This window comes from Lampetra planeri, unplaced genomic scaffold, assembly GCF_965212315.1.
Source record: "Lampetra planeri unplaced genomic scaffold, kcLamPlan1.2.h2 scaffold_1023, whole genome shotgun sequence".
NCBI classification, from domain to species: Eukaryota; Metazoa; Chordata; class Hyperoartia; order Petromyzontiformes; family Petromyzontidae; genus Lampetra; species Lampetra planeri.
The window spans coordinates 1-25,682 of record NW_027613732.1 but is presented as its reverse complement, the minus strand read 5'-3'; the positions used below and the strand labels follow the sequence as shown (position 1 = coordinate 25,682).

Sequence of the window (25,682 nt, the reverse complement as noted above, 5' to 3'; positions counted from 1 at the left end):
TTACCGAGTGTGAACCCCTTCAGTGACCTGAGTCACAGGTACGTTTATTTTGGGGAAAAGGCACTGAACCCTAATGGTTTGTTAATTTACGACCTGCTATTAAATCAAAGGTCTTCTCACATGCTCGAACAATAAATAGGCACCACACCCTGTCACAGGTGATCCATCCCTGAGGGTTCACATGTACCGGCTGGTCCACAGCTGCCTCCTCTCACCACGTGCTCAGGCGTGTGTGCTGCTCTCTGCTGGTGAATGTGTGCAATGTCCCTCGTGAAGAAATAATGTGTCAGCGGCGACTCAGCAGCATAAGTTCTTTATTATTGCTTTCATTCTCATTTTTCCACTGCAATGAGCCTCATATACCTTCTGAAATTCTCAGAACCTAAACGATTAAGAATAACGCAGTACTTTTTACAACACTATAGTAAAAGATGCGTTTGAACAATATCAGTCATTGTTTGGCTCTGTCACTGTTTTGACATCAACAGTAAAGTAGATTCATGGTAAAAAGAAAGCAGCTCGTATTGTCGACTAAGTGCACAAATTCCACTCTTCAGGATAGATTCATCTGATCATAAGACAAACTCAACAAAATATAAGAGAACGTTCTCAGTGCTCTACGGCTACATAGTGTGCACGATCGCTTTCAACAGTCTAGTGCAAGACAGCAAATGCAACAGTTTTTTCTTAACTGCAGGACATGTCTCAACTGGCCCAAGAGGATCATTGTTTTCAAGATCCGTCCCCTCTGAAAAACAAAAAAAAAGATGTAATTTGAAATGCTGAGTGTGAGTGTTTCTGTGGAGCTCACCGGTGTCTGTTTATATTCAAGTACATGAAGTAAATCTGCAAACAGAAGTCTGGTGCACGGTGAAAAAGCATGAATTTAACAGAATTAACTGGTCCCGCTGAAACTATTCATGCGTGGAATGCATTTCGGACCTGAGGCTCACAAAACACAAATGATCACAGACGCCAGCAGCGCAGAAGAATCTCCTTGTATGAAAGCGAGCATATTAAGAGTAGGTGCATAGAGTAAAAGCTGGGTGCCACAAAAGGTTTAAGTATAAAAAATGTGCCCTGCACTTCTTCCAAAGACATCCTCCACTCAGGGTCATACAAATCTAAATCTCAGAAGCATAAAAGCATTCACAGAAGAATCCTTCATCTTAAAGCTAACTTCAGCCGCTCAGCACCTGCATTATTCCTCAGAATCAAATGTGCTGGGCTCCTGGCCTTCCGGAGGCCCCCTGTGGGCGTTGTGCAGTGGAGCCAGAGGGAACCCCCTGAGCTTCTCTTGTAGACTACCTCCCGCGAGCCTCATCTGGTCTTCAGCCCCCTGGAGAGATTTCACCTCCATCGTGTAGAAGACGTACAGCAGAGAGGTGGTCAGCAGGATGGCAAAGCACAGAGCGGCGAGTAGGTAGAAGGAAGTGCGTGGGAAAGGCTGTTCTGCTCCGAGGGCCAACCAGGGCACCGCTGCGATGGCCAGCTCCAGAAACAGCAGAGCCAAACCCATGGCTCCAGTGCGCGCCGCCGTGTAACGCATCCTCTCGGCGCAGTGCAAGCCCACTTTGACCTCTGTGCGGGCTTCTGTCAGAATGTCAACTAACTCGGCAACATCGGCTGAAGACACAAGGAAAGATTGTTCAACACACTTCTAGTTGAAGAGGAAGAAAGAAAAAAAAAATCAAACTGTACCTTCAGCGCAGTCTTGGTCCTTCGACTGACTGTCACATCCAGTGGGAGAGGCAAATCTAAGTTCAGCAGTCAGACTTTCATGGTCGGAGTACGGGAAAGGATGGTCAGGGACGGAGCCTTTACTGGTGGACATGGATTCACAAGAAATGTCCGTTTTGGAAGAACCCTGCAAGTTAAGAACAACAGACGAGCTTTTGACGTGAAAACAGAATGAATCAGACACACTGGGAACATGAAGACATCATGTTCAGCTTTCGTCCACCTTAAACAGGATGTAGTCGATTCGGATTCCCTTCTCGAAGGGAACGAGCTCTTTCTTACTGATGAAAGGGTTGTCTGCGATTAGAGTCATCCCATCTTCACACCCCTGCAACACAACGTTTGGTTTGAAATGAGATACAGTCATACGAGGAGAGCATGTGTGACCATCGGCAGGATCCCTGATTTATTTTCCAAAGCTGAAAGTCACTGGTTCAATTTACGGACTCGTTTCCAGAACTGATGGTTGAACAGGTTTAATTCTGATGCTCACAGTTCAAAGCCCAAAAGGAGTTACTAGCCTTTAATACTGTAATCATGTATTTAAAATGATGGTTACACTACAGAAAACATAGACTTCTGCCACACAAAATCACCTGGGAGATTAATAGATGTACTCGCACAGATTAATTGAGTCTATGAAGCTGCCAACAATCTACATGAGGATGTTGTCACCAGATTACCAGTCTTTAACAAATCCTGACCAATGGAGGGGATTTAACTTCATAAGACATCAACGATGTGCAGGTGTGGAGTCATTACTAATTTTATAATGACTCGTAAATCTATATTAAAGTCACTTTCTTTGGTGCAACTCAGATGGTGTTGGTAGAAAGAAAACATATAAAAATGTCAAACAAAAATGTTTTCTTCAGACCCCCACTAACCTTTTCAATACTTTGAAGAATATATAACCTCCAGGGCATTTAGTAAAAGAATGGGATCAACTTATTTCATTCCATGACTTACTTCAAACACGGTGGTCTTTAAATAAGCATCTTGGAGTCCAGTGTAGACCCTCAGCAGACGGCTGCCGAGGTCCTGGGGGTGCATGTTGAGGTCTCCACCTAGAATCACAACATCTGCTCCTGCGGAGGTGTGACTGACAGGAAAAGAAAACATTATGCACCACTGATGAAAATCACAGAGAGATATCCTAATAACATCTGTTCTGTCTGTGTCCTCTACCGGATGAACTGCTGGAGCTCCCAGGCCTGAACCACCCTGTGAGGCAAATAAGCGTCCTTCTCTCTGCAGTACTCTGCATGCAGCTGCAGCCAATGAACACGAGTCAGTACGCAAACGACACAGAGTTACAAATGAGGAACGCTGCTCGGGAGCCTACATGAGTCACGTAGACGTTTGCCTTCAGTTTCCCCAAGTTGAGGACGGCCAGCCCCACAGCTTTCCCTCCAAACCAGTCTCCATGGTGAGCCTGCGAATCCAAATGACAGAAAATGTGATGAGAGCTCCTGTGACAGTCTAACATCTGTTTTTCTAAGTGATGTTCAAATGGTGTCTGGGCTTGGAAAACACATGAAATCATAATGATCCATTTCTGTTTCTTTGGCAAATGACCGTGGTATACGTGAAGAACTACACATCCTCTGAACTGTCACTCATCCCATAAGGGCTCCACGCGTACCATGTATGGGTAGCCATTCAGTGAGTAGCGATACAGAAATGTATCGCTGATCCGATGTTTGGAGAAAATGGCCAGTCCGCTGCCAATGACGCCACTGAGGGACGAGAGAGAACTTTTTGTAACTTCACAAATATCTGATTATTTTTTTTGGTGACACAGGTCAAGTTGACTGGTTTCCATGGAGATTTACGTTTTCCTACAAGAAAAAGCGTGACAAATCATCAACTACAGTTGACATTTGTGTGAGCTGCAGAGGGGATTAGACAGTCAGGGCCTTTAATCTGAGTCTTGTGCTTTTGGTTTGGAGGTTGAGATAGATCGGAGCAGCCAAATGCCGTTAACCCTTCACGTTGTGCCTACGATCATTCCACTACACTTGAATACATAATGTGGGACAAAATGAACAGATTACCTTTTGAAGTAATGAGAGTGAGGATGACTACAGGAAAGTTTCTTTCTCAAGGAAACAAAGTCTTTTTCACTCCACACCTGAAGGACAACAAATAAGAAATAGAAAAAATGCAATGCACCCCTGCGTTGCTTATAAAAAGACAGTACTGTCATGGAGGGGGCCGGTTACGTAAAAGAAACCCTGTTAATGGATGCCAAAAACAAGACACATGAACGTCATGTTGAGATTTACTGATACGCAGGAAGACTCGTGTCCAGCTTTGTGTACCACTACGGAATGTCTCTTTGAGGAGGATACCTCTTGTAGTAAAACCACATCATGCTGTTCCTTGCACAACATATCTCCAATCATGACAAAGCGCTGAGAGCAATGTTTGCTCAGGTATCGGATCCCCCTGAAAAAGAAACACAGGGAGTATGAATCACGAGAGAGAGAGAATATGAAAAGGAGAACAAAAACAACAACAACAAAAAAAAAAAAACACTGACCAGCAGTTGAGAGAGAAGACCCGGACACTCCCAGGGTCTGTGCTCGCCATGCTGACAGGTGGGTGAAGAAGATGGGAGTGTCTGATCAGGAGTCGTGACAGCTACAGCTGCTACTGTGACAGAGAAAAGATATTGACTTCTGTCGAAATTTAAACAGTAACATCATGTACACACCAGCCACCAACAGGAGAGTTTCAGGGAACTTGAAGACCATGAGTGAGGGCACATGAGAACATGAAATAACACAAGTCCACACTGAAAAGAAACACTGGTTCATGGAAAAATGACAAGACTTTTGGTGCTATTTGGAAAGTTAGCATCCAGACTACCGGGTGGGAACTACTAAACTGGAAGTGGTGCATGTGGCGTTAACACACAGGATGTCATGCTGTGGACAAATGCAGTTGGTTTTCCAAAAGGAGAGGAAATAAAAAGGCAGGTGAACTCGTGTGTCTCCTGAGGGAGCAACAATACGCTGGCCCCATGCACACTGTTGAATGAGCTTTGTGGGCGGACAAAAGGGGAAGCACAAAGTGAACTTAAATGACCAAAACTGCCTATTCAGGCTGTACAAATGTACAAAAAAGAGCATTTCCTTGCAATAATTTGCAGATGTGAGCTTAAGTCACATGACTTGGGACTGGTGTCTGAATGAAGTTTAAGAATAAATAACTTCTACACAAAATGAGGGAAGACTTCCAGTTGAACTAGCTAAGTTAACTTGATCAAATGATCGAACACTCTCTTCTGGTCAAAATGTTGAAATGACAACATTTTGCAGCAGTGCAAGGAGCACAGTATAGACTAATCCACAGTTTATGCACTATTTAGTACATAAAAGTAGTACATTTTAAGAATAATCTGGCCTAAGTATTAAAGCTACTAATTAAAATGAAATACATAAATAAGTAGTATATAATGTACTAAATCATATTGAAGGTTTGTACAGTCAATAAAGCAGCAGGTGGGAAAAGAACATGACCAGCACAGATATGAGAATATATACAATTGCACATAATGCCATAATTTGCGTGTGAGTGTGCGTGTACATTCATTTTGAAAGCATACGTAACATCTATATGTCTACTACGCATTATGATATGTTACATTATTATTATTACAGTATTATTATTATATAGGACTAGAAACCCCAGGATTGGGACTGACCTGTTTGACATGTGACCTGCTTAGGAGTTGGAAAACAAACACTTGGTACCACCTGCACGTCTGTACCGATGACGATGAATAAGCAACATTCGAAAACTGAACATACGGATGCATGAAGCGTTGGCGGAAGTAGCAACTGCTACACGTTAGCGTCCTGAGGGATGTACTACCACAGTTTCTACAGGTTGAATTAACTAACACACACCGCTGCATGATTACATTTGATAATATACACATCTCCAAGCTAGTTCAGCTATAGTTTAGCTAGATTTAAGCATAGCTTAGAGATGCTGGCTAACGGTTCCAGGTGAGTTATCCGACCTATTATTTATCACTCAGCTCACCTCAGCAATCCGACGCAGAACGTCGCCGGGCAGTTTGATGGGTAGTTGGAAGTAGCGGTGTCGTAGTGTTTTGGATCCAAGAACGTCCGGATGCAGGATTTCCCGAGTTGGATTTTGCTGTTATTTAAGTTTACTCTATCTTATCATTGTAGGTTGGACACGTATATGGATCTCAAGCTTTCCTCTATTTTCAGCTGCATTGCTAACATGTTACATGCTTTTCCCACAAGCGTCAAGTGAGTGGAGCTAAAAAAATAATTCATCGTTTCCGGTCCTTCTTTTCAAATTAAAAAAAACACAACTGGAAATTGCGTCTTTACTGAATATGAGACACCATTTGCAGCCAGGATGTATTACATTGCTTTTGGTATGATGAGTTGTAGTCGGGTTGACGCCATATCATACATTCATTTTCAAATATACAAACCTTGTTTTTAAATTGTAGCTGTTTTACTTTGAAGACTTATCCCGTGTTTTTTTGTTTTGTTTTTTTTTTGCTAACTTGATGGTTTTCGTCTCAGTGGAATTCTGGGAGCTGAAGTTCTTTCAACTATTTCCAGCGTCTGATCCTTATCGTTTTGTCTTTTCATCGTGATCACTGTAACAACATTGGACAGGGATTTACTTCGGTGTGTGAAATAAGCAAGATGTTATTAATCCAAATTACATGAAATAAAGCCATTTATGGCAGGAGCCGGAGACAAGAAAGAGACAAGAGACAAGCAATGATGAATAGAGTGGCTATGAAATGTATCTACGTGAATAACACCATGAGGTTACAATTGTGAGATGGTAAATGGGTCTGGGTGGTGGGCTCCACCTGCCTTGATCATCTGTTATGAAAAGAACTCTGTAGAGGACAACTTCATTTTCAAACATGTTTAATATGTTTTGAGGCAAAAATGGCAACAAAGGCACCATGTGTCTTTTATTATTAGATACATTTGTTTGATTACATAGACCAACCTCTACTTTGAAGTATAAAATTGCAATGCACAATGGTAACAAAGACAACAGTAAACTACCTTAAACCGAAAAAAACAAAAACGAAAGAACAAAAAAAAAAAACTGCCCACACCATCCAGAATATGAAACATTAGATATCTCAATATTAATTATCAATATCAGCACAATCAAACATTATTTTCAGTGAAGCATACAGCATACACTGAAAGTCCAAAGACGAATCAAAACAAAACATTAATCTTGATAATGGCAAAAATGTCTGTATAAAAGATAAACTGAGCAGTCTGCGAGAGGAGTGTTATTGTATTTAGCTTCTGAAATAAAACATTCAAAGCCTGGTGCAATTATTCCATTATACAACATCATATTTTGAACATTAATGACAAAATTGTCCAGTGAACCACACAGAGTAGACACTCACGCCCAGCAGAAGCCATGGTGACAGTTATAGCTATCCTGTCTCTACTATGAGTCCTGCAACACTTTGAACATCTGCACCTCCAGCGCCCTTCCACTCTCTGCTTATATAAATAACAATCAACGGTCATACTCCACAGCACAGAGACTAGCTCTCATTCAAGACAATTTTTGTTTAAACATTTGATGTCAAAATATTTTAAGTGTAATTTCCATGTAAAAAAAGAAAAAAAAAAGTCTTAAATACAAAAACTGAACTCTCATCAACGAATGCAGCTTCTCCACATATTACATGGAGAAGAGTGAAGCAAATGAACCGAATTCACAGCATACAATCTCTTTTTTAAACAAAAGAAACACACAGAGACCATTTAAACCTCTGTGCAAAGGTACTTGATTACAATAATGTCCCCAAAAATACTCCTATGTAACACATATTCCTTTAGCATCCACTGACTCACAGTACAGAAACAGTTCATTTCTCATTTGGGCTACATATGTCAATGATAACAAGCACTGCTGTTGCTTCACCCTCCCCCTGTGGTTGTTTTCAGTGCAACTGCGCACACGTCTTCAAATGGGGAAACAACAGGGGTGGGGGCTTGGGTCGTAGGATGGGAAAGCACTGGCGTTATATCAGGCAAGCAGTGAAGGCATCTCTAGTGTCAAATATCTGAGATAGATGATTGTAAGACCTGATTTCCTTAACAAATGTGTATCAAAACATCACAAGGCAGAACCTAAATAGTAGACAAGAAGAAGCCCTCTCCCCAAACCCATGGACTGTAGAATTTAGGACGATTAAAAAAAAACAAAAAAAAACAAAAAAAACCATGCGACATTGAAAAGTATCGCATCCTATCCCTCTGTGTGCTTAAATACAACTGCCTCAACAGACGTTGATCTGAGAGGGTTCGTTCCAATTTTTGACAGTTTTCATGTCTTACTATTTTGTGTTCCTTTAAAAAAAACAAGAGGTAGTAAAAATCCAAAGTGGCAGGCAATGATATCTTTGGAGAAAAGGCACTTCCTTTGCAAACAACAACCACAACACCTCTTGGCTCCAGCCTCCCTTCTCCATGGTCCAGTTCTTTCTTCGTCTTCAATCTTATGTACACCTCTGTTGCTGCTTAAGAGTGTGTTCCCTTCAATTCTGTAAGAGTCTTTCCAACCCTTAAATACGTTCGCGTTCCCTCGATAAAACATGTCACACCCCATCAATTACCTTTGCAAAATCTACCCACTTCATCTAAAGCATGTTTAAAGACATGGGTATTAGCTAGTTGCTTGAAAAATCCACCATTCTTCAAAATTTCTTTGCATAGCCACACATTTTCCTTGCTTCTGACACATTTTGTGACAACATGAAATGTGCCTGTGTTAGTTCGGTCGAGCGTCCTTTGAATTTATGTTTTTCCGAGTATGTTGAACTGGTTGACAAGAGATTGTGTCACGCTTGATCTGGCTTTCCGGAATCCTCCTGAAGAGTTGTCAGTCTTTTACAAGTCTGTAGACGTGGTACTGAGCTCCGTGTTCACTCGTGGAAACCTCAAAAACAAAGGCTATACAGAGCAAGGTCTCCTGTGTGTCGCGGTTTGTCACCACCTGAGAGCAATGGAGAAAGTGTTGAGGGGAACGTGGTCAGTGACATTCAGTAGCCATTTTTTGAACGTTATTGTGCATGTTACCTGTAGGATTGTAAAGTTTTCAAGAACACTGTTCATCATGTATTTTTCAGGCAAGTGTTTCAGTTTGTGGATAAAGTTGATCATGTACTCGCACATCGGGGAACGGTGGATTCTGTAAACACACTTTCCTCCCTCCAGGCGGGCGTACTCTGTCTGCAACGCACACAGGAGCGTCAAGGACATGCAGCTATCAGTACGTGTGACATCAGAAGAGACAATCAATGCAGTACCAACCTCTACTTTCTCAACCACCTGCTTCCCGAACGAGCAGACTTTGGTTGAAACAGTGATGGTCATGTTTTCAGCACTACTGTACTGACTGGTGACACCATAGAAAGAACCGGGTCCGTCCTGCATACCACTGCTGTTCAGGTCCGCCTGAAGGAACAGTGCATTTGACCGTATTAGTGATGATCTATCCACACGTGGGTGCATTTAAAAATGATATGCTATTCTAAATTTCCCTTTTATATTTATTATAAATGCTATTTTAACCATGTAATTTAAGATGGCAGTGTTCAAGGAATGACGCTTGACTTTTGTTCAGACTGAAATATTTGAACTGTCACTCAACAGGATTGTTCCAGCAAACTAAAATACTGAACATTATATCTGTAGCATCAGCAGGTTAGCAAAGATATCAGAAACTTCAAAATGGTAACAGCCTAATGGACCTAATAGTTTGTCAACTCATGGCCTTGAAGGTCACAGAGTTTAAAAACATGTCACCATTGTGTGATAATGTTAAAAATAAGGTGGTAAAAAAACCCCAACAACATAAAAGCAGCCTCGATAGGCTATTAGTAACACACCCAGAATTTAACTAGGAAGAATGCGTTCTGAGGGCCTTTGTCATAAAGCTCTTTGAGGCCACCCTTCTTCTCGGGGAACTTGTCATAGATCTGCCGGATGTCCACAGCCTCCAAAAGTGGGTCACTGTACGAAGGGTTGGTTTGTCCTATGTGGACAAACAGGTGTTTGCTGTACTGTAGTAAAAGGAAACCAACAAACAAAAAGGACATGGTTAACTCCAAGGGGAGAAGCCTGTTGCCTTCTCTTTAACAAGCATGAAGTATCTTGTCCCTAATGTAGGACCACATCTGGACAATCCAGATGAGGCTGAATGTACCACCAAATAAAATCTACAAATTCGTATGCTGTAAATCTGCACCATTATGTACACTTACAGTGTCTGGGTCTCTTTGAACCTCCATGAAGGCAGAGTACTCCAGCATCCGCAGCTTTGAGGAAGCAATGGTCCGGTCCTGCCATACTGGCACTGCAGTAGCCGTTGGCCCAGTAGGGGGCGCTAAAGGCTCATAATCTGAGCACACGAGTCATAGGATTAGCAATAGTCATGAGCAACAAAATCAGATAACTGAGCCTTGATTCAGTCATCTGGATACTTACTTGGTATAGATGATGTTACAGGGCCTGATAGGGTTGGTGGATATGGCGGCTGTGCAAAAGGTTTGATACTGAAAGACAACAAACTCACATGGGTCTTCTGTGTATGATTGTATTTCTGGTCGATGCTTTTAAGCGTGAACTTCTGTTAGTGTCAGTGTGTAAGCATATGTTGCTGCACCAGCTAAGCGTAAGTCCACCTGCTTCATTGCATCTCAATCTTCAACAGTTATGGGAAAAGTGACTCATCCTTTGTCGGTCCAATAGTTAATGTCTTATAGGAACTGAAGCAGTTAATTTGGTGGTGGTTACCATCAGTGCAGAAAACATACAATACATTGTAGAATAAGAGTTAGTACTGCTTCGGTGCTCATAGCTGGACCTTGGCTAGGGGGAACTTACGCATGGCTGGTGCGGCCAAGCCCAGGAGTCCTTCCCGGGTTAAGATCCACAACCAGCCTGGTGTGTAAAAATGTCATCAGTTAAACATGCTTTGAAATACCCACTCATGTCTAAGCCCGACACATCCTCAGCTCAGGTAATCAATTTCTCTGGAACTGATATGTCCTCACACACTGTGTTGTCATCTCACAGAGAAGTTCTGTATATGGGCTTACTTACTCCTGAGAGGGTCCAGGCTGTCCTGGGATTGGAGCAGGCCAGAACTAGAGAATGACAGTTTGAAAGTTAAATTATCACTGGGCAATTCCAGCAACAACTGTGAAATGGTGAAACGTGCTGATAAGGCAACAGGGGTCTCACTCTTGGTGGTTGGTAGGGGGCAGGCGGCAGTGGTGGTAAATGAGTCGTTATCCTACTCGGGGAGACAATTTGTGCAGACGATAGTGCTGCCATATTCTGCAGGGCTTTGTCTTTAGATGCTTGATCCTACATGTTGGCACAGAGAAATGGGCGAGTCATCCACAGGGTGGCACCAGAATGTCAAAATGCTCCACTGCTTGTCACTGTTGTGTTGTGTTTTTTTTTTTTTTTTTCAATTTTCACTTTATAATGCAACTAAAATATATCTTTACCTTGTAAAATAAGCTTTAAGTGAGTGTGGTTTGACTGTCAAAGTGTATACTGTACATGTAATTTATACCATATTCAATAACATCCAATAGGTTCACAAGGAGTACCGTACTAGGCAGATAAACCATACACTGGGGTACATATCATGCATTGCAAAGCTGCTGCTGGTTAACAGTTTATTTATTTGCTCAAACTGTTTAACAAGCTACTACAGTATGTGAACCATGCTAGCAGGCTGATCTGCAGTCTACTAGCAATCAGTCTAATGTACGGTGGCTTGTTAGGGATGTTAGGCCAGCCATGACTGTTAGCATAAGAACTGACCACTACATTCCAGTAACTGAAAAATAACATGAAAGTGAAAAACAAAATCTGTTCTATGTGTCTAAAAGTGGCACGTGAATAGAAAGAAGCAAAGACAAAAAAAAAAAACAAATATAAAGGAATAGAGCATTAAAACAGAAGTTTATCAAGGTACCCACAGACGAAAGAAAGTAAGGAAGACAAACGGATTTAATTGTAGTTTTGCATTCATGATACCCTTAGTGTACAGCAGCAAAGGTTTTACTATGCACATGACAGTGGTGCTATGACGGTGGATGTAGTACAAGAGTGTGCAAAGCCAATTCATGTTTAACTCACACAGAGGTACTTCAAATTCAAAAGGGTGCGCAGCATTTACAAACACTGTATTTTTCATTTCATGATTTGAATACGTAGTGGGTAGAAGCTCAAGCTGTTGCTGTTTTGCCCAAGAATGAACTTCAGCTGGTGAAGCTGTGACTTTGCGAGTAAAAGAAAGTTGCCTCTTAATCAAGAACCCAAATCAAAAAGCAACCCCTTATGAAGCAAGCAAGGATGTAGAGCGGTATTTTGTTCAAAGCATATTTCTAAAGCATTGCCTCATTACGCACTAGCAATGGGGCGGGGTGTCATGCCAGCAGAGGACAGTGCACTGATGCGGCCAAAAAAAAAAAAAAAGGGGGAAGCATATGGTACAAGTGAGATCACTTACCAAATTCATTGCCTAAACCAAAGAAGAGAAAATCTAGTTAGTACTATGCAGTTCTAAATTATTAGCATTACTCATTGGGTCTACATAGAATTTGACAGTGTACTCAAAATGGCCTCTTTTTTACAGTGCTGCCATGGTGTAAAGATACTCCAGGTAAAAAACAAAACTAAAAACAAATGGGTATTGTGTCTTGAATGTGTAAGTTTTGTGTGTACATCCTTAAAAAAAAAAAAAAAAGAAAAAAGGACTGACCATTATTTCTTCACAACTTGTTAACCAGCCAACAAAACATGACATAAAAGATGGAAGAATAAATCCTTTAAAATCTTTGGATTCTGTTTGAAATTGCGATTACTGTAAATTTAGATTTTGATTGAATATGGTAAATTGATGACTCTGATGAATATGGCTCAACACAACCAGATGAATTAATAAAATCATTGTCAGAGGAGAGGTCGATGCTGACTGTACAATATGACAGATATAGATATATAGATATATACAAAGCATTTTGAAGTCTATTGACAGCCAGACAAAGCACCTCTCCGACTGCATTTGCAGGACTGGTGCTATGAATTCAGACTCCAGTTTAAGTCACTTATCTCTTGTATTCAACATCAACTTGGTGGTTTAAGAAAGCACACAACCAGTCAATTTTTGCATTGCATTCCTGCAGTTTGCAGCTACAATTGGACTGCATAAGTTACTTGTGACATCTCAAGGCTCTCCCTTGCACAATGGATCATTTCACTCTGTAAAAAAACATTTTACAGTGTGACAGCTGTGGATGCTGGAGTCCACAACTCTTACTGATTAGTTAGCATGAAGGAGTAATTTATTGATATACGTGTCATTTTTATCACATGTGTGTGCATATTATGTATATGTGAATTTGCAAAAACAGCAGAAAAGCACGAGAGATCAGAGACAGTGGAAGACAGTAAAGTAAACAGAAAGAACACAGCAACGAAAGCCTAATCTAATTTTGTATTTTCAGCTTTATATCAGACAGTACAAACACATACATTAGAGGAACGAGAGGTATCAGAGCAAAGAAACATTTGGGGGGAAGAACAAGTGTCAGATCAGGACAGATAAGTATGCTGCAAAAGCATCGCTGGCAAACCGGACAAAGCAGGAGCTTCATGCTGCTAATCAAACTTTTACTTGACTCATCATAACAGTTTGTAATCTGCACGCTCAGGACTGGGAGTTAAAAAAAAAGTTAAAAAGCTGTGTCTGTGCACACATGCATAGTAGTAATTATGGTTTTCAGATGATTAAATCCTTTACAAAGAAACTGTTGTTCATAATTGCAATAATTAAATTAATCGATTAATCAATCTTGCTTGCCATGCTGGCATCCAATTTTCCCAGCAGGAACTGGTCTGACATTAAAAGCCTCCTTTGATAATATTATGCACAAGTATAATGGTTAGTGCGAAGCCTGTACCAGCCCAGCCCGCGGTGAAGCGCATACCTTTAGCTTTGACTGGATCTCGCGAGATTTTCTCCGGGCGAGAACCTGCAAGTGGCTAGAAACCTGCACAGAAGAATAGCCAAGAGGAGGACAGAAGAAAAGGAGACCGGGAGAAGGAAGACAAAGAAAAAAGGAGAAGGGAAGGGAGAGAAGCCATAACCAAAGGAGGAAAGAGACGCCCAGTCAGTGTTGCCGGTAGGCAGGCATCACCTACCTTAATACCCGCCTGGTATTCACGTACTTTCTTCCGTGCTAACACCTGTATGTGACTAGACACCTAAAGGGGTGTGAAACAGTTTTTGAGCTTAAAAAAAAACACATGCACACAAGACGCATGCAAGCGCAGACAGGAACATACTTACATACTTCCAGTAACTTTGATACAAACGACTGAAATGTATTTTTTAAGTCTAAAGTGTTGTCCCTATTGTCAACAAACACAGAGTTTCAAAACCATCAACGAGCCTATTCTCCTTAGTGCTACCACGAAACCAGATGAGACAGCCGCAGAAAATACTGTATGACATCCTCCAAAAATCATCTACCAGGACAAAATCAGTTTCACATGTAATAGTTTGTCTATTTATGTATAAACTCCTGCTTAAGCTGGATTTATGTTTCTGTGGTGAACTAACACAAAATCTATGCACAGTGTACTCAGGTGTCCTTGTCTGTCTGTGTTTTCCTCTGTTCAATTCAAACAATAGTGCCTGAATATAACAACAATAATTATATAGTAATTTTCAAGTCTCAAATTTACAATGCTTCTATTTTCTTGGCTGACCGGAAGAAAGAGAAAGTCATGTCTTGTTGCTGTCTGCAGGAGGTCCACATTGAGGCTGGACAGTACTGTACGCTATAGATGTCTGCACCATAGGTACGGTGTGGATTTGATGCTGAAGCATAAAACAGGCTATGCAAAATAGAACTCAAAGTGAGTCATGAAGTACAACTATCACATGTATTTGTTGACAAAAACTGTGATAGTGATGTTTCTACAACTACCCCTTTAGTATGTTTTATAATGTTGTGTTAATCACAAATTAAAAACAGAAATCATGCATTTCATTCAATTGTCCTAATCCAGGCATCATGATTGTAACAAGTTTTTATCCTGAAAACGTGCATCTGTGTTTACCTGTTTTCTTGTGCGAGTTTTGCCCGTCCTCAGCTTGATGTACCTTGCTATCAATTCATTGCGGCCTGCAACAAAGATGGGAGGTAGCGTTAGCAAAAAGTTAGCTGGAAGAGAAAAACCTGTAGTACCTGCACTGGACAGAAGGTGGCACTCTAGTCATGCATGTCGTATCAGTAGAAGCTTGACCTTTAGGTCAAACACACTTTTGGCATGGGTCACAGTCCACAATAACACCTCTGTTTCCCATAGAGGAGGTTTATTGTTAAGTTTGATTCAATATTTCAGAGAAGCCATAAATGAAATGTTTGTCTCACACCTCCTCATTGTTTGCTCACATGGCCCTGCAGCCTAATTACCGCTAGAGCTTGGAGGTTTTCATGACATAACATCTACTCTCGACATTCTGCACAAACAGGTTGTGCAGAGAATAGGCTTCTATTCTGGGCACCTTTATGTTCACTACGAGTACTGTAAGTGCTTCAATAAATCACTTTCGAGCAGACTGGGACCAAGAAACATTGTCGTTGGTGTATGCAAAGTGCAAAAAGCATTATTACACTGCTTTATGAGAAAATCCAGTCCAACACTCTGCTATGCATACTGTTGGTTAGAATTCAGGGTTGAGCCTCTGTATACTTATAAATAATGATCTGAACACTCACAGACATAAATTTATACCAAGAAAGTGATTCAAGATGTGTGTAAACACAAACTGACACGCAAAACACCATGTGGCTGCAAAGTCTATTGTTCAACAGCTTTCACAGCACCCAGACACACAATGACATGGGAAACTTAAAATTGTGTTTTTGTCACACACTTGGTCTCCTGAAGGCCCTTGTTATTGCAATTACCATAAAAGTACACTGGGCCACCTCCAGTCGGCTGGCAGCATTCACTAGGCTTTCCAACCAGTCAGCCCGGCCGTCTGCCAGTACAGCAGATCTCAACAGTCTGCCGATACCGAGCTGGCCCCTCCCTTTCTGCCCCAGGCCAAGGATGGACACGCCCGCTCCAGCGCCTCCACATTCCTAGCATTCCTCTGAGCCTGACACATCTGTGCTAGCCAGTCTGATTGGCCTGGGCCTGCGAACCAAGCCGGAGCTCAGGCGAACACACACATGCTCCTAAGCACAGGGAGAAGCAGAGGTTAGAGCCGGGGTTAGGGCTATTAGGTTCGGGAGGAGGGTTGACGGTCAGAGCGAGCAAAAGGGGCAGCTGATGTTGTAACTGTTGGAAGGAACACAAAGCCATAATTGTGTCTGCCAACAACTGTCACCTGGCAGCAGAGCAGGCCCTTTTCCCAAAACAACACCACAGTGTGACCCTGCGCTCCGCCGACAGCAGCACCTGCTGCTGACCGTCCCAGCAGAGGAGGGCAGAGAAAGAACAATGCCAGTTCGACCCCCACCCAACTGTCACTCTCAATCTCTTCAGCTGAGAGGCAGCGGAGGGAAAACACAATATCGTCCCAACCACACAGTTCTGTTATGAATGTCACAGCGCTTTCACTGCAGAGCTTCAGCACTGAAGAATGGACAAGGTGCAACATCTTTGTTAAGATCAGAACTGTTGACTCTTACAGAATAAAGTGGCTTTAAGTATGGCAGTCCAAGCTGTGGAAGTGTGGAAAGGATTAAAAAGCATATCAGAGCGTATAGTTGCTCTTTGACATGCATTTTATAAGAGATGTGTCGTGGCTTTGTATCATGTATTTTATCAAAATATTTAAAAGTTATGTGGATCTTTTGAACCTTTCAGAGGTTGTGAGTTGAGAGGATATCGCTCTTGTTATACCCCGCAAATGTTCTCTGTGATTTCTGTAGATTACACTTTTCAAAGTACAAACCGGTATCGTAATTATTTGTTGAAATAAATCACCAACTCCGCTCAGTTGATCTTACAGGATTTTCGAAGCACTGAGGTCATAAGTCCCAGATCCTTCATCCTCCACCTCACACCTCACCACACAATAACACAGAAAGTCATTTGAGGGCTGACATAATCACTGAGGAGGTCCGTGTTCAACAAACTGCCAAATGGCCTCAGTCAGTAACTTAAGAAAAGAAAAAAATCTGAGCTTGACAGAAAATATAAAATTCACAAGAACTGTTTCAGTGAAGCTGGATTGTCACAGCACAAAATCAGTGGCAACCTCGGGCTGGTGAAATTGATTTGGGATGCTCACAGTTGTCATTTGGGAATGGTTTGGCACTTTGGCTCAACTTTTAGCCAGAGAGAATGCTGGTGTTGCGAGAAAAAGCTGTTGTAATGTGACTTGTGTGCACAAAGTTTCATAGACTTCGTTGTGACATGCGATGTTTGCCAGCGGTTTACGAGTCAGGTTGGCACGTCTTATTAGTCAGATTGTTCCGGCTGAGGCAGGGAGACCCCTGACGTTTCCGTCTGTCAGTTGCTGAGGCACAATATGATACAGCAGACTAAGGGTCACCATGAGAACGAGCATCAGCTAACATCAGCTAACACATGTTGGCAAAGGTTAGCAGGAACCAACAGTTTTGGAGGACTAATAGATTGGATGAGCAAAGTGTGTGTGTGTGTGAGTGTGTGTGTGTGTGAGAGTCATCTAGCTGCAGTATACTGTACATGAATATTAGTTTATCATTTTTGAATGTTTGTCTGTGTTTTTTTTGGATGGATGAGTAGGGCCCAGTAGGACTGGTTATGTTAGTCTGTCAGTCATCTTCATAGCTGCAGCAGTCACAGATAAGGTCGGTGGGAGGGATTAAAAAGGTCGGCCGGCACAGCAGGAGAACATGACAGGTGCATACACACAGACAGTCCCTCCCGTCGTTATATCGTGCTACTTGAGTTTCTTATGATTCCCCTGCTGATTGCTCAACACCCACTCAGGATACTGCCGGCTGCCATTCCGAACCTCTTCCATGACAAGACACACCCCTCTTCTTCTTTTACTACGCGGCCGGTGGAATTTTCCATTTCCACGCTAAGACCGCGAGCAAAGATCTCTTCAGTCAACATGCGTCCCCCCTCCTCCTCTGTCTTTACCACTCTGTCTCTGCTCTAAACCCAATCTCCACCCATAATATCTCCCCTCGCGCTCTCTAATAACATTGAGGTAATCCTAAATTGCTAACATACTGCTCAGCAATGAGTGAAAACATTCCTAACATCTCCATGAGTGGGCTGACAGCAGACCTGCTCAGTCATCGTCACAGGCCGCTCAGCACTGGATCTTATACCTGAACAGTATACATCTTTTGAACACACCATGCATGCACAGACAGACCGCCTGCAAACTGTTCATGTTCTTTCCAAAATGTCTGAAAACCCTCCCTCCAGCATTTAAATCCTTTTCACCCGGTGTGTTGCATTAATGACAGCTGCAAGCCTGAAAGAGAGATAAGTGTGTGTGTGTGTGTGTGTGTGTGTGTGTGTGTGTGTGTGTGTGTGTGAGTGGTTTGGGGGTGTGTGGTGTGTGGACACACCTGTTGAAGCTTGAAAGCACAGGTGAGCAACATGTCAGCACAGCCCCAGAGAAAACAAGACAGGTAACATTTTTAAACACACACACACACACACACACACACACACACGCTCACTATAGTACATTTTCCGTCCACCTGCCAACAATTCAGATATACCAGGAATGAACCAACTCCTCGTGTTTTGCTTTTTTTCTCTGACCCTTTTTTGTGTGCAAATGAAAAAGACTTAACTTTAGATCACAACGTGGCCCATTAAAGCTTCACTGCAGTAAAAACTTCCTTCCGTACTGCACTGATGAAATTTGAATTTTAAAACCTTGTTTGTTTTTTTTAATCGTTTTTTGCATGTGGCTCATCCATCAGCTTCCATATGGACGGACTGTGAATGACTGACTTGAATCTCATTGTCTCATTGTCAAAGATGAACTGTCTTGTCAGTGCAGTGTAAGTGTAGTTATCTTGGCTGAAGACAGACCCACCATCAACCCAGTTCACTGCTAGGCATGTAATATTGTTTATTATATGTATACAGTAATAGAAACAGTCCGTTTGGGGCAGGGGAGGGGAGTGTGTTATGATCCAGGTTAGTAATATGACCCATTAAATCACAGAAGTTCTTTCATCTCTGCAGAGAACCAGAGCCTCAGGTTTTTAAACAAGCTGGAGTGTGTGTCTGTGATGGATACCTGCAACCTTTGGTAGATTTTACTGATGTGGATTTTCTGTATTATTAAACTAAATATTGACACAGTTGAATTGACACGTAGATGACTTTATAAAGTGGACACAGATATTCCGATTACAACCCCCCCCCCCCATAAAAACAAAAAGTAGGGGGTGGTCTGAGAGCGGTTTACGTTCAGAAACAAGCGAAGTGATTACTAACATGTGTGACATATCAAACTGAGTGTTAAGTGTTCGGTGCTCAGTGTCTGAACTCGTCATAACCTCTGAGCTATGTAAATGCCTTGCAACACGGCTGGAGCGTCTAGACAGTTATGTAGTGCAAAGACTACACATGTATATAACAGAACTCTTGATAGTGCAATGGAAATATGCAAAGATTTCCCACCGAAAGAGAAAAATCCTGGCAGGATAACTGGAATTCCCAGTGGGAGGGATGATTTGCCTGCTTTTGGAGACCACTCAGACTGTAAGACTGCAAGGTAGACAGTATTACATACAGCGGAATGGTTCGCATTCCCATAACCTCACGTCACAGCAGCTTTTAGACATCTGAGGTAATCACCTTGTGAGCGGGCTTCTTCGGGGGCATGCCTTGGCTCTGCCAGCAGAGCCTCAGATGACTTATTGTAAATGGAGACGGCATTTAGTGTCCTAGAAAAAAACAGGTCTCTAAAAGGGGTCTTGACAGTTTGTTGCTAAGAGGGCAGGTTTGCACAGGACCTCCCTCTTTGTTTTGACATACTCCTGGGGACTGTGTACAGCCAAGGACTTGTTCAGTTTATCCAAACCGAAATCAAAGGTCATTGTCATTATTAACACACTGATGTCAAGTGGGTTTGGATTTGAAATGTGAGTTTGGGGTGAGGTGGTTTACATTTGTCAATTCTGATTCTTTGATGGATCAAGGTTGGGTTGAATACCAAAGATTTGGTATTCAATAACATAAAATGCTGTTTGGGTTGTAAAGGAAAATTATCTGTGTGCTCACATGCATTAGGTGCAGCCCAACAGCAGGTATCCTGACACGAGCCAATCAGAATGTGTGGGCTTTGTTGTTGTTTTTTCTTAAGCTGCATTTATTAGGGACCACCATAACATGAACACACACATATGTATGTATGGACGGATGGATGGATGAATAGATAGATAGATATACTGTCAATGCCAAAAACACAAAAAAAACCCAAAACAATTACAAACAATTGACATCCATGTTCAGCTGTCCAGGATTTAATTTACTAATTTACTGACTGAACAAAAAGTCATTGTTTTTTATTTATTTCTGACAAACTCCAAACCCCTCCTCTGTTCCTCATGTCAGGATGAAAGAATTAACAGAAGCTGCATCAGCAGTTGAGATATCTAAAGTATGTGCATGGCTATGGTCATCCAAATCTGTCAACAGATGAGAGGATGAGATTTCATCGTTGGTGAATCACACCAAAAGAATCCCAGCTGATGGCAAAGGCAGACAACCCACCCAAGAACGGCACTTTAAAAAATGCTTGTGAAATACAAAATCGGTCTGAGTGTTGGTTTTTATATGGTCACACTGAGATGGAATCAAGTTTTTCATAAATGACAGTCAATGATTAAAGGGCAGAATAGACTTGAGGGAGATGAATTACAAAAGTGAATAACATAACTTTACAAAGCCAGATAGAGGTTTGCTAAAGATAGGGCCAAGTACAACAGTCAAGAGAGTTCATTTCCTGTCAATCAACATTTATTGCTGTTCAGCAAAATTTCCAACCTCAAATGTTAAATCTAATTAGGTCAGTGTGCGCTGTCAGTCACAACAATATAAATGAGAACATACGGGATCAGATTAATGCAACAGTTTCCTTAGCCTGGATATCGCTGCACCTACCGAACAACTTGCCAACATATCCATCTGGAGATTTTCACGACATGAAGGGCTGGACACCTGCATTTTAATGAACGTACTGCTGTTCTGAAACCATATGCCCTTTTAAAATCCCCAGTGTGCCAATGGGACGTCTGCTTTTCGCTTTTCGATCCACGCTGTGCAAATGAATTCTAAGTTAACAGTTTCCCAGCATCAAACGCAACACTTGCAAAGAAACCAGCTCAAACCAGTTACCTACAGGCAAAACTACCAGTGTGAGGAGAGGAGGGGGAAAAAACAACAACAAAAGAGCAGCTTTTGTGCCTGAACGCGTAGCAAGGAAGGTCATAAACCAGCAGGCCTAAAGACAGGATGTGAAGAAGAACACTCTGAGGAAAAAGACAGGTGTAAATCAAGGAGAGAGACACAGAGATGTTCTCAGGACAGCAATAACCAGCTCTGAGAGTGCTGGTGCAACTGGAATAACCTGCCCCTCGGCCATAGAACAACAAGTACAGACTTGTTAAAGAAAGTTCTAGGTGGGAAGAAAACACTAAGCCCCACATCAAAGCTGTGAAATGAGTGCAAGTACTTTTTTTCCCCATTTCCTCGTAGGAATACTCTGGCCTTACTCACCGTACATCTTTCCCTCATCTGATAGGATAATTTTCCTCCGTCCACAGGGCGGGTATATGGCGAGGGCTTCTTGAAAACTTTGCTCGATATCTGGGCTCCACACGCCCTCGGCGTCCCCGTCGATAGTCTTGTCCTCGTTGTCCCCATCCAGCCCATCTTCTGGCTGCCATTAGCACTCCACTCGTTGGACGCAATGGTGGCGGCTCCCTCTGGGCCCGACACCGAGCCCCAATATCACTGGATGTGTAGGAAAGCTGTTGAAAAGAAAAAAAAAAATCAACTTGTGTAGCATTTACAAAACAGGTGCTTTGACAATAATCAAACACTCAAAACATGAAACCAAAACGGTCTTAAATATGAAATAAATATTTGTGTCGCAGTCTTCTTCTACCCTGGCGACAAATTACGACACCAGTAGATGTTGCATTTGCCTTCAGGTCAACAAATACTTGTACAACTTAACAACTTAACTTAAATACTTATCATAAAATGCTTTATTCATTGAAAGAAGATGACAAGACGGCTCCAAGGAGTGGAAAACCGACATATTTCCAATATGGACAAAAACACACCAGACACGCAACATTTACGAAACTGAACAATAAAATATGGAACCCATCATCAGAATTAGAAACATACATAAAACACCCGGAAAAAACTAAACTAAACAAAAAACGTTCACTGCCCTCATTGTTTGACAACACAATTGCAGATAAATGTCTTGAGGTAATGGTTGACATATCGCAAAGTTGTTTTCTATGTAACAGGTACAAGGGACATTAGCTAGCACAGCTAGTACATTCAGTTGATACAGTCCTTATCATCCCTGAGAGATGCTGCTGATAATTGTCACATCCTGGCATTGTGCACTCAATTCCTGTTAAGTTTGCCACACTTGTTTTTTCTTTTACAACAAAATAAGGATAATGTCATCAGTCATCAGTCAGTCTGCAACACACACACACACACACACACACACACACACACACACACACACACACACACACACACACACAAACCCCCTTAACACTTGTCTTTTCCCTTTCAAGTTTTTACCTTCTCTTGATTGCAATCACCATATTTCTGTGAATAAACAATGGTAACTGTAGTCATTAACGCAATTTCCGTGATTTTATTTCTCCGGAATGGCCAAATAAATTCAAGATATTCCATAAAACGAAGGTTTATGACCCCACTAATCAGCACTGGCCTCAAAGAATTCTTTGGTCTGGGAACTGTGTCTCACTGTGGTTTGCTTATGGCTGACTGCAGGCAAAGATCTTAAGTATTTTTCAAGCTGGATTTTCGGCATTGTATTGTCTCAGAGATGGAGGTTTACAGGGGTAACACTCATCTTTGGTGGAGATGCTAGAAAACGTTTGGAATACCATAATATAAAGACATGTAAGGGATATATGCAGCCACAGTATTGTTAGTTTGGGAAAAAAATCACTTGGTAAATCCTGAACACAAGAGTTTGTGTGAGTCGATATTTGAAGGTATCACTAACTTTCTTGAATTCTTTTATTTTTGCTAAAAAGTGTAGAAGCACGACTATCAGTAGGAAGTTAGATTTAAATCTTATGTAATTTAGTTGGAGGAGCACTGAGATCCTCCACTGAGATCCTAGAAAAACCCACAAAGAAACTGTCCAAGTTAGCAATTTCATAACAGTTACAAAAATAATACTGGAAAATAAAGAATCGCTTCTTGCACCAAAACACTGTGGCCAATGTGCTATTCTACTTCCTCAGTATATTTTCATTATAGGAAAGTGAGCCTGGAATATTAAACAGAAATTTCAAAGAAAATGGAAACAACAGCTTAACTGGCCAGTTGAGGCCTTTTGTATCTCCCTCTGTTCACGCTGGAATTCATGCCATCATATGAATCAACAGACACAAACTAGAGGAAAAAATGAACTATTGTTTCAATGGATTAGCAGGGCTATCAGTAACAAGGCTTCTGCATCAATATTGTACCACATGCAACAAGAAATGAGTTCAAATTTATTGACCTCAAACTAAAACTAGACTTGGACAAATATCCACGAGTCTAGCTGCTGCTTTTAGCTCAGAGGTTACTGGGTCACAGTGTTAAAACTCAACACTGAAACTGAGCACTCAGCGGCAGCTCAAGGGATTCCTGTCACTTCTTCAAGTGATGCAGTGAGACGTGCCCTGACGACCCGCTAACTACATACAAGCCAAGTTTGTTTAAGACATTTTTCAAGTCTGAACTCGGTATTCCTGTAGAAAATTAAATTAAGTGTAAACTGATCTATAAAATACAGATTGGCAACTAATAAAGGTGATAATTCACTGTGGCCCAAACTACTTTTTAAAAGACAATCAGTCATACTCGGAGCAAGTCTCTGACAGGTGAGGTTTGTTTTCAAATAGGGCAGTCAATTAAAAAATACATAAGACATAAAACAGAGACATGGCTTCTTGTGTTGCATTCTGAGAAGCTGAATGAAGCACCAGTAGTTCTGTCTAAAGGAAGGCAGAGGCTGTTGGTGCACAAGTGTTTCTTTAATAAATGCACAGGTGCTACGGGGCAACAACTTCAGTTCGTCCTCGCCCGGTTAACAATCAGGCGGCTGGAAAAGAAAACATCACACTTCTCTGAAGCGCTGTGAGCTTTGGGTGGCAGCGAACGCCGCTTAGTGTCTCGCAGCCTTGATGGAGGTGGAGAGTGTTCACAAGAGTCTGTTCAAGTGAGCTGCTGAAAAAGAACGGCTCTCCACCGAGAGAGGGGCCTGAATTCCAGACATGTCCTTATTAAGAAAGGGCTGCGAGTGCTCACTGTTTCTCCTACTGCCTCCCTTGTGTCAACCCAACGCCCTCCCTCCCCCACTCCCCACCCAGCGCTCAGAACGTCTCTACCCAAATAAGGACAGGAGACCAGGGGATGCGTGTATGGGAGGAGTGGGTGGTGGGTTGGTTGGTTGGTTGGTTGGTTGGTTGGAGAGTTGAGGGGGGAAAGGGAGGGGCGGGGGGGCTGTAGAGTGTGTGAGTGTGTGTGTGTGGGGGGGTGTATGTCCAATTTAGGCGTCCACTTTGGGGTCTGAAAAACAGTGGGATTGTTCCAGCTAGAATGCAACATCAGCACTGAACACGCTTCATGACGCTCAGGGCTCTGACGAGAGGGAGGGCATTGTCAGCGCTCCCAGAGTCACAGGACAACAACCGCATATACTCGCAAAACGGTATGGTAAATACATTTTCAGAGACACTTAACTGTGTCACAGGTCACCGACTCACACACACGATAGACGTTAGTTGGCGTACGAATTGGTTTGGAACACATTGTCCATTAGCAAACAGACATTAGTGTGATTGACTCGCGCAGCAAAATACTTCCACGCCGCTTTTGGACACATGGAAACACACATTGTAACACACATAACCAACTAAAGAAAGCTACACATCCACGCACAAACACTAACCTGTGACGCCTTCCGATGTTGCCAGTTTTGTATTAAAGACTGAATGACACACGTGACACACCTTCCCTCCCACTTTCACGGAGTCAGGCCACAGGACTCTGGGACTACAGATTTCCAGTGCTGAGCAGGAACGCAAATAATGCTGCAAATCTAACGTATGTGCAGTGCAGGTTCATTCAAACGGCAATTTCATGGCGCTGGAATCCCTCTTTTCCATTTTCTTATTTTCCCAGCCGCATCACAGCGATCACATTGCAGCCTGTTTTCAGCAATCGGCTTATCTCTGCTCTGGTGAACCAACCAGAGTGTTTTGGCACCACACTGCACTTCCTTTCTCCATTCTAGACGGGATCATGTGTGCTGAGATGTCCCGATGAATTCCGGTAATTCTGAGTCACTCCTGGGCTGCTGGGTCACACAGAGGAAAGCTGTTGGTATGGTCTAAATCAGGAACGGGATTCCATCGCTGACTTGTATCATGGGCAATTCTTTAAGTATGCCAAAGAATGCAACACATATTGCCAGGAAATCAAACGGCTTGTTTACTCCAGTCATAAACAGAGGAACACTCTGTGAGGGCGCTTTTTATCCACTGAACATGAAATCATCTTGATGTGCTCAGATGTACCCACCAGATGAATTGGTGTCTG

The 25,682-nt window shown here is 42.2% G+C and overlaps 2 protein-coding genes across 2 annotated transcripts; both read right to left on the bottom strand.

The window, feature by feature from the left end:
• Positions 1-1,201: 1,201 nt before the first annotated feature.
• Positions 1,202-4,335, bottom strand: LOC144738495 (sphingomyelin phosphodiesterase 2-like). The gene is made up of 10 exons (XM_078621511.1): positions 4,286-4,335; positions 4,095-4,191; positions 3,798-3,874; positions 3,386-3,479; positions 3,086-3,175; positions 2,929-3,011; positions 2,710-2,842; positions 1,964-2,068; positions 1,697-1,867; positions 1,202-1,660 (listed from the first exon to the last, which is right to left on the bottom strand). The coding sequence occupies exons 1-10, from the start codon at positions 4,333-4,335 to the stop codon at positions 1,202-1,204; spliced, it is 1,359 nt and encodes a 452-aa protein (XP_078477637.1).
• Positions 4,336-8,670: 4,335 nt separating this feature from the next.
• LOC144738494 (transcriptional enhancer factor TEF-5-like) lies at positions 8,671-21,744 on the bottom strand (the record flags this gene model as incomplete). The annotated part of the gene is made up of 13 exons (XM_078621510.1): positions 8,671-8,784; positions 8,868-9,020; positions 9,102-9,245; positions 9,680-9,853; positions 10,055-10,191; positions 10,278-10,345; positions 10,896-10,939; positions 11,037-11,162; positions 12,322-12,333; positions 13,802-13,864; positions 14,016-14,078; positions 14,940-15,004; positions 21,582-21,744. Coding segments are annotated over 13 exons (1,326 nt in total), but the record flags the coding sequence as incomplete, so codon positions are not given.
• Between the last annotated feature and the right edge of the window lie 3,938 nt (positions 21,745-25,682).